Here is a 16,496-nt window from a genome sequence, read left to right as displayed (position 1 = left end):
GCTTTTGTCCAGTAAGATTTCTTTCATGACTGTGAAGATGACTCTTCTGTGCAAAGGCTTTATCACATTGTTTATGTCCATAAGGTTTCTCCCCAATGTGACTTCTTTTATGCCTTTGAAGATTACTGTTGCGCCCAAAGGCTTTACCACATTTATTACATCCATATGGTTTTTCTCCAGTGTGACTTCTTTCATGCCGGTGAAGATGACTGTTACGTGAAAAGGCTTTACCACATTGATGACATTCATAGGGTTTCTCTCCAGTATGACTTCTTTCATGCCTTTGGAGATAACTGTTATATGCAAAGGCTTTACCACACTGATTACATCCATAGGGTTTCTCTCCAGTATGAATCTTTTCATGTCTGTGAAGATGACTTTTATATGCAAAAGCTTTACTACATTGATTACATTCAAAGGGTTTCTCCAAACTAATTCTTTCATGTATTTGAAGACAACTAAGACAGGCAAAGGTATTATTACCACATTGATCATATCCATACCTTTTCTCTCTAGTATGAGTTGCAAAGGCTTTATCACTTTGATTATCTTCATAAAGCTCAATTTCCAAATGAGTTCTTTTGTGTAATTTTACAGATGAATTAGATCTAAAGTCTTTATCATGTTGATTATATTCATAGAGATCCTCTTCACTATTGGTTCTTTTATGTGTTTGAAGATACCTATGATGGTTAAAGCCTTTAGTACATGACTCAAATTTATCACTTCCTTTTCCCACCAGAATTTTTTCACATCCTAGAAGAGAACTGGAAGAACTCAGGGTTTTACCACACTGGTTATATGCATAATATTTCCCTATTTTGTGAGTCACATGATGGGTACAAAGTGAACCAATATGGACAGATGAATTTCTGCATTCCTTGTACTCATAAGGTTTCTCTCCAGTGTTAGTTTGATGATGGGCTGCCATGGAAGTTGGAAAACCAGTTAACTGTAAATCTGTATCACAGTCATCATGTCTTCTCACAGTGGGGACTACTACACATTGTCTAATTGTTCTGGGAGAGACAGGGGCACATTGCTTCTTTTTATATTGCTTATCCTCACATGGCTTGTATCCAGAGTGACAGATGATATACCTATTAAATGAAGGATAACAAATAAAAGATTTTTACACTGCATAAATAACTGAATCATTTGTTTCATAGATAAATAGGTATAGGGATTCAGGCTTGTCAACCACAAGAGCCTTCTTTTCTTTTCATGAACTGTTCCTCTAACTAAACTAGGAAAAGTCAATATAAGTATATAAGGGACACTAGCTTTAATATGCATGATTTGCTTATAAAAGATCTTAGATATTCATTAATCTCCTTACCAATGTATATACCTTTTACAATAATTAGGTAATAAGAAACTAAGTGGATAGACAGTTCTACATAATGGTCTCACATGTATATGACTAAAATTGTAACATTAATTACCACATTGTTTCCTAGTCTCAATTCATTCTTTTTTTTTTTGGGGGGGGGGGGCGTGTTGAGACCGAGTTTCTCTTCATAGAAAGAGAAACCTTCCTGGCTGTCCTGGAACTCACTCTGTAGACCAAACTAGCATCCATCTCTTAGAGACCTGTCTGCCTCTATCTCCTGAATGCTAGGATTAAAGGTATCTGCCACCAATGCCAGCTTCTTGTTTTGCTTCTGTCTTTGTTAGGGTTTCCATTACTGTAAAGAGACACCATGACCACAGTAACTCTTAAGTTTAGTCCATTATTGTCATAGAGGGAAACAAGGTGCCATACAGGCAGGTATGTTGTTGGAGACAAGAGTCGAGAGGTCTACATCTTAATCCTGAGGCAACAGAAGGCGATACTGTATCACTGGGCATAGCTTGAGCATAGAAGACCTCAAAGCTCACCTCCACAGTAACAAACTTCCTCCAACAAGGCCACACCTACTCCAACCAGGCCATACCTACTCCAACGAGGCCATACCTCCTAATAGTATCAATCATTATGGGCCAAGCATTAAAACACATAATTCTATGCAGGGCATACCAATTCAAACCACCTGTTTCTTAAAGGAATGTTGTGTACATTATGATCATCAAACTGACATTGAGATAAATGCTATTGCAAGATTTTCATAATCAGCACAAAGCTGTGCTTATTTACACTGCTGCTTTTCATTACAACTGCAGAGTACCAACTGAACCTATCTATGGCGGGTCAGACAGCCTGGTCCACTCCCTGACCCCATAAGTTACCTTTCTCTCATAATCCAGAGCACAGCATACCTGTCTCCCAGGAGGTCTGTAAAAACCAGGAAAACAGCCAACCTGTCTCCCAGAAGGTCTTTCTGTCATAACCAGGAACACAAATTAACATGCCTGCTCGAAGAACCCAGAGCCAGCCTGTCTCCCAGGAGGTCTGTCCTAACTAGGGTCACACAGGGAAACAGGAGGGCTGCTTTAACCAGGGACACAGGAGCCCTGCTCTAACACAAGTCACACAGCTCTACCTGCCTCCAAGGAGGCCTGCGACAGTTTGAGAAACCCAGGCCAGTTAAAACCAGAAATAAACAGATGGCAAAAGGCAAGCATAAGAACATAAGCAACAGGAGCCAGTAAAATATGGAACCATCAACAACCCAGTTCTCTTACCACAGCAAGCTCTGGATACCTCAAGAGCAGGATTCTGACCTAAAATTCCATTTCATGAAGATGATAGAGGCCTTTAAGGAGGATATCAATAACTACATTAAAGAAATACAGGAAAACACAGGCAAACAGGTAGAAGCCTTTAAAGAGGAAATAAATGGATCCATTAAAGAAATACAGGAAAATACAAAATCAAACAGATGAACAAATTGAACAAAATGATACAAGACCTAAAATGGGAATAGAAAAAAATAAAGAAATCACAAATAGAGGTAACCCTGGAGACAGAAAACCTAGGAAAGAGATCAGGATCTGCAGATGCTAGCATTACCAAGAGACTACAAGAGATGGAAGAGAGAAGCTCAGGCATAGAAGATACAAGAAAAGATATCAAGACATCTGTCAAAGTAAATAGAAAGGGTAAAAAGTTCCTAATCCAAAACATCCAGGAAATTTGGGACACAATGAAAAGACCAAACCTAAAAATTATAGGAATAAAAGATGAAGATTCCCAATTCAAAGGGCAAGCAAACATCTTCAAAAAAATCATAGAAGAAAACTTCCCTAATCTAAACACTAAATGCACAGAACAAAGAAAGGATATTAAAAGTAACATATGAAAGCAGACCTATTAGAATTGCACCAGACTTCTCAACAAAGACTCTAAAAGCCAAAAGACCCCGAACAGATATCATCTAGACACTAAGAGAACACAAATGCCAGCCCAGGATACTATATCCAGCAAAACTCTCAATCATCATTGTCATTACTGCTGTGAACAGACACCATGACCAATGAAAGTCTTATAAAGGACAGCACTTAATTAGGTCTGGCTTACAGGTTCAGAGGGTTAGTCCATGATCATCAAGGTAGGAGCACGGCAGCAATCTACCAGGTACGCATGGTGAAGGAGGAGCTGAGAGTTCTACATCTTCATCTGGAGGCTGCTAGGAAAATACTCACTTCCAGGCAGCTAGAGTGAGGATCTTAAGCCCACGTCCACAGTGGCACACCTACTCCAACAAGGCCACACCTTCTAATAGTGCCACTCCCTGAACCAAGCATATACAAACCATTAAAATCACAGATGGAGAAACCCAGATATTCCATGACAAAACCAAATTTAAACAATTCCTTTCTACTAATCCAGCCCTACAGATGATACTAAAAGCAAATCTTCAACACAAGGAAACATTCACCCAAGAAACCACAAGAAATTACTTATGTCACAACAAACCCAAAAGAAGAGAATCACAGACACATAATACCATCTCCAACAACAAAAATAACAGGAACTAACAATCATTGGTCTTTAATATCTCTCAATATCGGCAGACTTGATTCCCCTTTAAACAGAAACAGGCTAACAGACTTGAAAAGGAAAAAGAAGCTTGCTGCATGCAAGAAACACAGCTCAGCAACAAAAACAGACACTCCTCAGAGTGAAGGGCAGAAAAAACTGTTCTCGAAGCAAATGGTCCCAAGAAACAAGCTGGAGTCACCATTATAATTTCTTTTTTTCTTTTCTAATAAAATACTTTCAACCAAAAGTTATCAAAAGAGATGGGATGGGATATTTCATACTCATCAAAAGGAAAAAACCCTCCAAGATGAAGTCTGAATCCTGAACATCTAAGGGCACCTACATTTATAAAAGAAATGTTACTAAAGCTCAAAACACACATTGACCCTCACACAATAGTACTGGGAGACTTGAACACACCACTCTTACCAATGGACAGGTTATGGAAACAGAAACTAAATAGTAACAAAGTGAAACTCACAGAAGTTATGAACCAAATGGATTTCACAGATATCTATAGAACATTCCACCTCCTAAAAAGAAAATGTACCTTCTTTTCAGCACTTCATGAACCCATCTCCCAAACTGGCCATATAATTGGACACAAAACAAGCCACAACAGATACAAGAAGATTGAAATAATCCCACATATTCTATCAAACCACCATGGATTAAGGTTGGATTTCAATAACAACAAAAACAACAGAAAGCCCACATACTCATGGAAACTGAACAACCCTCAACTCAATGATAATTTGATAAGGGAAGGAATAAAGAAATTAAAGATGCTCTAGAGCTATGCCAAAGCCTGGCAAATATAAAAGTGGATGCCCACAGTTATCTATAGGATTGAACACAGAGACCCCAATGGAGGAGCTAGAGAAATTACCCAAGGAACTGAAGGGGTCTGTAACCCTATAGGTGAAACAGCAATATGAACTAATCAGTACCCCCAGAGCTTGTGTCTCTAGCTGCATATATAGCAGAAGCTGGCCTAGTCAGCCATCGTTGGGAAGAGATGCCCCTTAATCTTGCAAACTTTATATGCCCCATACAGGGCCAAGAAGTGGGAGTCGGTGGGCAAGGGAGCAGGGTGGGGGAAGGGTATAGGGGATATTCAGGATAGCATTTGAAATGTAAATGAAGAAAGTATCTAATAAAATAAGTTAAAAAATTAAAAAATAAAATAAAATAGAGACGCTCTAGAATTCACTGTAAATGAAGGCACAGCATACCCAAACTTATGGGATATAATGAAAGCAGTACTAAGAGGAAAATTCAAAGCATTAAGTGCCTTCATAAAGAAACAGGAGAGATCCTTTACTAGTAAGTTAACAGCACACCTGAAAGCTCTAGAACAAAAAGAAGCAAACACTCCCAAGAGAAAGATGGCAGGAAATAATCAAACTCAGTGCTTAAATCAACCAATTAAAAAGTTAACAATACCAAGAATCGACAAAGCCAAGTGCTGGTTCTTTGAGAAAAAGAATAAAAAAGATAGATAAACCCTTAGCCAAACTAAATAAAAGGCACTGAGACAGTATCCAAATGAACAAAATCAGAAAAGGGAGACATAACAACAGAAATTTAGGAAATTCAAAAAATCAGCAGATCTTACTACAGAAGTCTATATATACCAGACAAAACCGGAAAATCTAGATGAAATGCATGATTTTCTAGACAGATAACACATACCAAAGTTAAATTAGGATCAGGAAAACAATCTAAACAGTCCCATAACTCCTAAGGAAATAGAAACTGCCATTACAAATCTCCCAACCAAATCCATCCAAGGATCATTGCAGAATGTAACCACATCTTCAAAGAAGAGCTAATACCAATACTACTCAAACTATTCAACAAAACAGAAACAGAAGGAATGCTACCTACTTCCTTCTATTGAGCCACTGTTACTGTGTCACCTAAACCACACAAAGACCCAACAAAGAGAACCTCAAACCAATTTTGCTTACAGATGTAATGAATACAGATGCAAAAGTACTCAAAAGATTCTTGGAAACCAAATCTAAGAACACACCTAAACCATCATTCACCACAATCAAGTAGGCTTCATGTCAGGGATGCAAGGATGGTGCAATATACAAAATTCCATCCATGTAATTCAGTATATAAACAAACTCAAAGAAAAAAATCAAATGATCATGTCATTAGATGCTGAAAAAGCCTTTAACCTCTCTTCATGTCATATATCTTGGAGAGATCAAGAGTTCATGGCACATAACTAAACATAATAAAAGCAACACACAGCAAACTAATAGCAAGCATCAAATTAAATGGAGAGAAAACAGAAGCAATCCCACTATAACCAGGCACAAGACAGGCTGCCCACTCTCTCCCTATCTATTCAATATAGTACTTGAAATTCAAGCTAGAGCAATTAGACAACAAAAAGAGATGAAGGGTATACAAATTTGAAAGAATGAAGTCAAGATACTACTTTTTGTATATGATATAATAGTATACATGAGTGACCCAAAAAAGAAGCTGAGAACTCCTACAGCTGATAATTTCAGCAATGGGGCTGGATATAAAATTAATTCAAACAAATCAGTAACCTTCCTTAATACAAATGATAAATAGGCTAAGAAAGAAATTAGAGGAACAACACCCTTCACAGTAGCCACAAATAATATAAAATATCTTCATGTAGCTCTAACCAAGCAAGTGAAAAAGGTCTGTATGACAAAAACTGCAAGTCCCGGAGAAATTGAAGAAGACATCAGAAGTTGGAAAAATGTCCATCCTACAAAAAATAATCTACAGATTCCATGCAATCCCTATCAAAATTCCAACACAATTCTTCAAAGACATGGAAAGAACAATTCTCAACTTCATATGGAAAAGCAAAAAGCCCAAGATAGCCAAAACAATCCTGAAAAATAAAAGAACTTCTGGGAGAATCCCCATCACTCACATCAAGCTGTATCTCATGGTATTGGTACAGAGTCCTACAAGTCAATCAATGTGAATAGAATTGACAACCCAGAAATAAACCCACACACCTAGAGACATTTGATCTTTGACAAAGAAGCCAAAACCATACAGCAGCAAAATGAAAGAATCTTTAACCAATGGTGCTTGTCTAACTGGTGGTCTATATGCAGAAGAGTGCAAATTGATCCATACTTATCACTTTGTACAAAGTTCAAATCCAAGTGGATCAAGGACCTCAACATAATACCAGATACACTGAATCTAACAGAAGAGAAAGTGGGAAATAGACTTGAACACATTGGCATGTGGGAAATTTTCCTGAACAGAACACCAATGGCTCAGGCTCTAAGATCAAAAATTGATAAACGGGACTTCATGAAACTGTAAAGCTTCTGTAAGACAAAGTACACTGTCAATAGGACAAAATGGCAACCTACAGATAGGGAAAAGATCTTCACTAACCCTACATCCAACAGAGGGCTAGTATCCAAAATATATAAAGAATTCAAGAAGTTAGATTCCAACAAACCAAATAAACCAATTAAAAATGGGGTATAGAGCTAAACAGATAATTCACAACAGAGGAATCTCCAATGGCCAAGATGCACTTAAAGAAATGTTCAACATGCTTAGTCATCAGGGAACTGCAAATCAAAATGACCCTGAGATTCCACCTTACACCAATCAGAATGACTAACATCAAAAACTCAAGTAACAGAACATGCTGGTAAGGATGAGGAAAAAGAGGAACACTCCTCTGTTGCTGGTGGGATTGCACTGGGTACAAACAGTCTGGAAATCAATCTGGCCATTCCTCAGAATTGGAAAATTGGAAATAGTTCTACCTGAACTATGCTCCACAAAAGACAAAGGAGAGGAAAATTTCCCACTGCTATGTCTATAGCAGCCTTATTCACAATAGTCGGAAGCTAGAAACAACCCAGATGTCTCTCAATTCAACAATGAATACAGAAAATGTAGTTTATTTACACAATGGAATACTAGTCAGTCATTAAGAACAAAGACATCAGGAATTTTGCAGACAAATAGATGGAACTAGAAAATATAAACCTGAGTGAGGTAACCCATACCAAAAAGGACATGTGTGGTATGTACTCACTGATAAGTAGATATTAGCCAAAATGTACAGAATACCTACAATACAACTCACAGACTGTATAACTGTATAAAGTTTAACAAGGAAGTCAAAAGTGAGAATGCCTCAAATCTCACTTCAAAAGGGGAACAAAACAATCATTGGAGGCAGAGGGAGGAGGAGGAGGATCGCATATGGGGAGAGACAGGAGAGAAGCCCAGAGGGCCAGGAGAATGAATGGGAATCTGCAGCTGAGGGAGGTGGGGATGGGGAGGGGGGCACACAAAGGCAGGGCCAGGAGAATGAATGGGAATCTGCAGCTGAGGGAGGTGGGGATGGGGAGGGGGGCACACAAAGGCAACCTCTAGAAAGTCCCAGAGACCTGGGATAAGAGAGGCTTCCAGGACTCAATAGGGTTGACCTTAGCCAAAATGCCCAACAGTCAGGAGATGGAACCTGAAAAGACAATCTCCATTAGACAGACAAGGTCCGGAGGAATAGGGCCACCTACCTTCCTTCAAATTTTTTGACCCAGAATTGTTCCTGTCTGAAGGAAATACAGAAAATAAATAAACGGAGCAGAGACTTAAGGAAATGTCATCCAGTGACCGGCCCAACTTGGGATCCATCCCATATGCACATACCAAACGCTGACACTACTAATGATACCATGTTGTGCTTGCAGACAGGAACCTAGCATGGCTGTCCTGAGAGGCTCTATCAGCAGCTGACTGAGACAGTTACAGATACTTACAGACAACCATTTGACGGAGGTCGGGAACCCCTATTGAAGACAGGGGAAGGATTGAAAGAGCTGAAGAGGATGGCAACCCCATAAGAAGAATGACAGTATTAACTAACTGGGACCCCTCAGAGCTCCCAGAGACTAAGCCACCAACCAAAGAGGACTGGTCAGTGGCCCCCAGCACATTTGTAGCAGAGGACTGCCTTGTCTGGCGTCAGTGGGAGAGAATGTGCCTAATCCTATAGAAACTTGTGGCCCCAGGGAAAGGGGATGCTGGGGAGGGTGAGGTAGGTGTGGGTGTTTGGGAGTGTGAGCACTCTCTCAGAAGCAAAGGAGAGGGGAAATGGGGTGAAGACTCTGGGAGAAGAGACAGGGAAGGGAGACAATATTTGGACTATAAATAAGTAAAATAATTTAATAAAAAAATTATGATCACTTCAAGAGCCATTTTTCATGACAAAATAAATTTTAAAAACTTCAGGGTATCAGGATATATATACATATCAGCTTACATATGAAAATTACCTTCCATGTCTTGCAGGATGTTTACAATGTTCTTCAATATTGCAGTCTTCCCATTTATAGCCTAAAATACAGTACCAGAAAATGTATATTAATGAAAATTATGCAAAACTAAAATTACTCTCTTCAATGAACCTCAGATCAATTCCTGATTAATTTATCAAACTCTTCCTTTTGCAAGGTTAAAACCATAGAAGAGTACCAATCTCCAAGAAAGGCTTGTCTCCTTAAGGTAAAAAAGCAGACGAAAACTCCAGTTCTTACCGATAGCCGTGAGGTTCCAGTAGGTCTCCAGCATCACATCTCTGTAGAGACTCTTCTGGGAAGGACCCAGCAAAGCCCACTCTTCATGAGTGAAGTTCACATGCACATCCTCATAGGTCACCGCAGCCTAAAATATGCCATACAAATATTTAATAGAAATGGTGTCTTAGTGTATTGTAAAAGTATAGTTCATTGAGAATATGTTTACATAATTCTATCTTCTAGCCATATTAATTCCATGTAATAGAATTTCAGATGCAGTCATCAACTCATAAGTATATAATAAAATAAAGACTGATAAATATATAATGAAAACTATATAATAAAATCAAAACTGAGGATGGTGCTGTCTATTTCTACACCAACTGAATAGGATTTAGCATTGCAGGAGAAATGCATAGTAACATATGCATAGAGACATACAAACAGAGCAACACTATCTAGTAATCATCAGCAAAACTGAATCAAAATTATTAACTTCAAAAGAGAATGGACAGTTTGGACTCAGTGGTGCATGCCTTTAATCCCAAACTGCAGGAGAAAACAAAAAGTTAAACTGGGATTTCCCGGACAGCCTGATCTATGTAGAGACTTCCAGGACAGCCTGATCTATATAGAGACTTCCAGGACAGCCTGATCTCTATAGAGATTTCCTGGATAGCCAAATGTTCATGAGACCCTACCTCAAACAAACAAAGCAAAAAAGATAGGGAGTACAGGGGCTCACTTGAATTTCCTCCAATGATTTAAAACATTCATTCTAATTCTGTACTCGTTTATCAAAACCTGGAGTTATCCCTTTTAAACTGTAAAGTTAATCTGATATTCCTACAAAGGAATCTATTTTTAATAAGTTACAGATCAAAGGGTTCTCAAAATTATTAGTGTGGTAAATATGTATCCTAAAGATGCATCACCAGATCAGATAACCTAGTGCTTTTGAGGAAGACCTGGCTCAATCTCCAGCACTCACTTGGAGGCTCTAACCAGTCCTAATTCCAGGTCAAAGGAATCTAGTGCTCTCTTCTGACTTCAGTAAACAGCAGTACCTAAGTGGTACAAATCCATAAACACATATATATGCAAAAGTGTCATACACATTTCAAAAATTAAAAATTAGAAATATACACAAATATAGGGAGAATGTTATATAACTGCAACTAAGTGATTCGGGAGCTCAGTATCAGTGTTATGGATGCAAGCCATCATGGTTTGAAAAGTAATACCCTCTGCTAAAGCTTGATAAGTACAAAATCCTCATTTGATCAGCTAAAAAATATAAACAAAAAAGGTGTAGAACTTTTAGAAGATACTAAAGAAACAATTGTTCTCTGCCAGTTACCAAACTGCCATCAATGGGGCAATGAAAGGCTCTGAGGTGTGGTCACTGCATGTTGATGTCAGCAACCAAGATGATTCCACACAAGAGCTCCTACTCCCGATGCTCTGCACAGACAGACAGCTGAGCAAAGTCATTCACAGGTCCTGCTTCTGCCTGGGAGTTACAGACACCTCTCACAGGACCTTAGTAGACCTCCAGGCATTGCATGAGACCTCACTCAAATTCAGGGGACCACATGAGACCTCAAAGGACTGCTGAAATGCAGTATATCTGATTTTTCCCACCTGTCCTAAAAAGGAACCCATATTTTCTCCTGTGGCTTTTCCTCATGAGGAGATTATGGCCTCTCACTCACCAGGGTACAGCTTCTGAGTGGACAAAAATCCTGGGCTCATAAGCACATCCTGCCTGAAAATAACTATCTGATTAAGGCTCAGTGGACAGACGTCTGCTATACAAAGATATGCCAAGTATCAAACCCCCAAAATGAAAATTGAATGGCACATGTGAGGTGAACTGTCCACTCTTGTGTTCCCAGCAAGTGGAAAGTGGCCACAATAAATTTCCTAACACAAAAAAGCTTGGCAATGAGATAGATAGTAACCATAAGGCAGACACAGTCTTCAGGCTGAATGCTGTGTAAACACTGCCTGAGCAGGTCTGAAGCACACATTGTATATCTAGTATATACAACCAATGTACTGAAATAGGAGGATTAGAAGGGAAAGCAATAAAGAGTGGGCTACATGTCTGAGTGAGTGAATGCACTTGGAACCAACTCTGAGAGCCTGCAGTCATCACCCAGGACAGAACCCTCTCCTCCAACTTGTACTTTGACCTTCAAGGATGTGCTGTGGTATGCCTTCACAAATACCTCAAAGGCTCAAATTCAGAATGTTATAAAGAAGACTAAAAACAATAAGGAAAACATAAAATCACCCAAACCTAAAAATTCAACAAGTTAGCTAGCTATGGGTAGTTCAACCATTGACCAAAACAGATCTCCTTTCACCACACTGCCAGGCTGATGACAGGAAGCAAAGCACTCAGTTATCTCCTACCAAAAGGTATCTCCACACAGCTTCCTTAGACAAAAACAGGCACAGTTAATGAGGTTTTTCATGGAAATGCTTATCTCCTAAGCACTTTCTTTTGGATCAAACAGATACCTGTACTCTCAGATGGCAAAGAAAAACAAAAACAAAGGAAGAAAGGGGAAACAGAGCAGAAAGCAAAGAAATCTGTAATAAAATGAGTAAGATTTATGAAATAGGGTCTACCCAATCAAATTATCAATATGAACCAAGGTCTGCCTACGTGGTCTAGACTTTATTTCAGGTCTGCTAAGGCAGCGCTTACACAGTATCCAGACTGAAGATTGAGTCTCCTCCACAACTATCAGCTCATTACTGAGCTCTTTTGGGACAGGAAGTTTATTGTGGGCCCCTCTGAGACTCTGGGTCCACAAGCAAGGGCAGCTCACCATACATCTGGGTAGTGACTCTGACCAAAGGCTAAGGTGCTGGAAGTGCTTCACACTGCTGTCCTGGGTCACTTATACATGCTACTAAGATCGCCACATAGGTAGGTGCTTGGTAGATTACTACCAAACACATCCAGCCTCCTCCTCCTATGGTATTCCATAGTTGTGGCACAAATGTCAGAGGGTTTACCTTTATGCTTTCTATCCGACAAGGACCCTACTCTGCAGTTCTGAGTCTCCCCACCTAGCACCATCATCATGCAGTACTATCTTACAGATTCCAGATTTTGGACTTGTAAAACCCAAGACAAGCCACACCTTCCCGAGGGCTCTGCAGCTAAGTCAACTAGGGGCGCCTCTGCTGCCTGGTAGGTGAAGTGGCGCCTTGCTCTTTTCCCCGGGCCAGCTGTACTCGTAGACCTGCTCCTTTGACATCTGGAAACTGAAAGCACTGAATAGGAAAGGAGAGTGTTTCTTTAAACTGTATTATGCATTCATGCGTACTTGGCCTGTACGTGTATCCTTCCTCCCCATCTCTGAAGCGCTTTTGGACATCAGAAGAGGCTTGCTGGATCACCTGGGATGGAACTACAAACAGCTGACCTTCACCCTACGGGTGCTGGGGATTAAACCCCAAGCCTGTGGAAGAACACCCAGTGCTTTCAACTGCTGCACCATCTCTCCAGGCCTGGTAGAAGTTAAGTTTTCAAACCAGCCTGAAATTAAATGTATTTTCATAACTTTAGCTCCCAAGTTACCCTAGGAACAAAATTACATATTAAGTATCTGAATAAAGGGGTGAAGAGATTTTTATTGTGTTCAGAGCACTGGCTTCTTCAGGATACTGCACACATATGGCATACACACACATAAATGCAAGAAAATACCCACAAACCTTAGTAATATTTACACCCTTAAGAAAAGAAACACAGCATCAGTTCTTCATCCATAGCACAGGGAAAGACATACCAATACATCACAAGGCCCGAATGAGTAGAGAAATAATGTTAGACTATCTTGTCCCATTTTTGGTTTTGGGGGTTTTTGATTGTTTTGTTTTCTTCTTTAGTTTCTTTTCTTTTGTTCTTCTTCTTCTTTTTTTTTTTCTTTCTTTCTTTCTTTTTTTCAAGACAAGATTTCTGTGTGTAGCTCTGGCTGTCCTGGAAATCTCTCTATAGACAAGACTGGCATGAACTCTACCTATGCACCTTTCAAGTGCTGAGATTAAAGGTGTATACCATCATCACATGACCCTATCTCACTTTTAAAAGCAAAAGGGGGGAGGACATAACAACAGACAGTGAGGAAATCCAAAGAATCACTAGGTCATACTTTAAAAACCTGTACTCCTCAAAATTGGTAAATCTAAAATTATTTTCTTGATAGACAATACTTACTAAACTTAACACAAGACCAGATAAACAGTTGAAATAGACCTATAAACACCCAAGGAAAATAGAAGTCATTAAAAATCTCCCAACCAAAGAAAATACCCATGGAAGGAGTTACAGAGACAAAGTTCAGAGCAGAGCCTGAAGGAATGACCATCCAGAGACTGTTCCACTTGGGGATCCATCCCATAAACAACCACCAAACCCAGACACTAGGCAGATGCCAACAAGAGCCTGCTGACAGGAACCTGATATAGCTGTCTCCTGCGAGACTCTGCCAGTGCCTGCAAATACAGAAGTGGATCCTCACAGTCATCCATTGGAAGGAGCACAAGGTCCCCAATGAAGGAGCCAGAGAAATACCCAGGGAGCTGAAGGGGACTGAAGCCCCATAGAAGGAACATCAATATGAACTAACCAGTACCCTCAGAGCTCCTTGGAACTATACCACCAGTCAAAGAAAACATATGGTGGAACTTATGGCTCTAGCTATATTTGTAGCAGAGGATTGCCTAGTTGGTCATCAATGGGAGGAGAGGCCCTTGGTCCTGTGAAGGCTCTACACCCCAATATAGGGGAATGCCAGGACCAGGAATGGAAGTGGGTGGGTTGGGGAGCAGGGGAAGGGGGGAGGGGGGAGGGGATTTTTGGAGGGGAAACTAGGAAAGGGGATAACATTTGAAATGTAAATTTTAAAAAATCTAATAAAAAACTTAAAAAAACTCAAAAGGGAAAAATAATCTCCCAACCAGGAAAAGCCCAAGGAAAATGATTTTTATACAGAATTCTATCAGAGTTTCAAAGAGCTAATACTAGTACTCCTCAAATTATTACACAAAATAGAAACAGAAAGAACATTACAAAACTCATTTTATGAAGTCTCAGAAAACATTATATCCAAAACACGCAAAGATTCAACAGAAAAAAAATTACAGACCAATTTCCCTTATAAACTAAAAATACTCAATAAAATACAATAAAAAACATCAACCCACCCACAAAATCTTCAACCCAAAATTTCTCCTGCTGACAAGATGTGCAGGGATAAATATGGAGCAGAGACTGAGGGAACAGCCAATCAGTGACTGGCCTAATATATGATCTATCCCATGGGAGAGAGCCCTGACACTATTAATGATAATCAGCTATGCTTGTACACAGGAATCTAGTCAGTCTCCTGAGAGGACTAATCCAGCAGGAGATGGAAACAGATGCAGTGACCCATAGCCAAATGTCAGGCGGAGATTGGGGCTGAGGAGTGCGTGACAAAATTGAGTGAACAGGTGGAGGCAAGGACACCTCAAGAACACCTAGAGCATCAACTACTCTGGGGCCATGGAGATTCAAAGAGACTTGAACCATAAACCAAAGAGCATGAAGAGGCTAAAGCTAGCCCCTCCTCCCAAATCTGTGGAAGGTGTGCAGTATGGTCTTCATATGTGTCCCCTAACAGGGACTGTCTCTGACTCTGTTGCCTGCATTAGATCCACTCCCTCTACCTGGACTACCTGGTTGGGCTTCGGTGGGAGAGGAAGTGCTTAGTCCTGCTAAGGCTAGATGTCCAAAGGTGGGTCGTAGCCAAAGGAGACATTCCCTTCTCTGAGAAGAATGGAAGGAGGTAATGGAGGGAGAGATTTTTAAGGGTGATACTTTGAGGAGAGGAGTGGGCAGCAATTGGGATGTAATGTGAATAAAAAATTATGTAAGTACATATAATAAAAAATACTCAATAGAATACTTGCAAACCAAATTCAAGAACACATGAAAAAGATCATCTACCGTGATCAAGGAGGCTTCTGGCCAGAGATGTATGTGTTGCATGTAATTTTAAAAACATGATTATTCTTTCTTGGGAGCCCTGAGTTCCTGGCTATGCTCTGAGAACAGCTGCCACCATGTTGCCAGCTGGCATTTTCCCCGGAGAGCATCACCCAGTGGTCTGTCAGTGGAACAAGAGCAGTAGTAGCTCCAGGTGTTCTCAGGAGCAAGCCTGAAAATAGATGCAGCATGCGTGGATGGTTCAACATACAAATAAATGTAAACCATCATGGAAACAAATAGAAAGGAAAAAATAATCATATAATCAGATCCTGAATAAGCTTTTGACATAATCCAATACTCCTTACTGATAAGTTTTGGACAGATCAGTGATAAAGGGCACATACCTAAATATAAGAAAGGCAATATACAGCAAGCTCATAGCCAACATCAAATTTAAATGAAGAGAAACTAAAAGCAACTCCACTAACATCAGGGACAAGACAAGGCTGCCCACTTTCACTGTATCTACTCAATATAGTACTTGAGGTTTAGCTACAGCAATAAGACAACAAAGAGATCAAGGGAATACAAATTGGAAAGAAGTCAAAGGATCACTATTAACAGACGATAGAATAGTATACATAAGCAACCTCAAAATTTCTTTCAGGGAATTCCTACAGCTTATAAACTCTTTCAGTGAAGTGGCTAGATACAAACTTAACTCATAAAAAAAAAATCAGTAGCCCTCCATATACAAATAATAAACAGATTGAGAATGAAATTAGAAAAACAATAACCTTTACAATAGTCAGAAATAATATAAACTCTCTTGGTCTAACTCTAACCAAGAAAGTAAAAGACTTGTATGACAAGGGCTTCTGTGGGGAGCCGCCCTCACATTCGCCATTACAAGATGGCGCTGATGTCCTGTGCTCTAACAAACAAACAAGGCAGCTGCGCATGTGCTGGGTAGATTTCCATTCCCTTGTGCCCTGCCTTTCCCGTGGCATCA

The 16,496-nt window shown here is 39.8% G+C and overlaps 1 protein-coding gene across 1 annotated transcript in view; it reads right to left on the bottom strand.

Moving 5' to 3' along the window:
- The window catches only part of LOC115064685 (zinc finger protein 431-like), a 25,276-nt gene that overhangs the window by 1,820 nt on the left and 6,960 nt on the right, over positions 1 to 16,496 (bottom strand). The window contains exons 2-4 of the mRNA XM_029542238.1: positions 9,508 to 9,634; positions 9,247 to 9,307; positions 180 to 1,100 (exon numbers count right to left, since the gene is read on the bottom strand). Coding sequence (XP_029398098.1) covers positions 180 to 1,100; positions 9,247 to 9,307; positions 9,508 to 9,634 — 1,109 coding nt within the window. The remainder of the gene's footprint in view (positions 1 to 179; positions 1,101 to 9,246; positions 9,308 to 9,507; positions 9,635 to 16,496) is intronic.

Source organism: Mus pahari, chromosome 9 (genome assembly GCF_900095145.1).
Source record: "Mus pahari chromosome 9, PAHARI_EIJ_v1.1, whole genome shotgun sequence".
Classification (NCBI taxonomy): Eukaryota; Metazoa; Chordata; class Mammalia; order Rodentia; family Muridae; genus Mus; species Mus pahari.
This window is presented reverse-complemented; position numbering and strand designations above follow the sequence as displayed.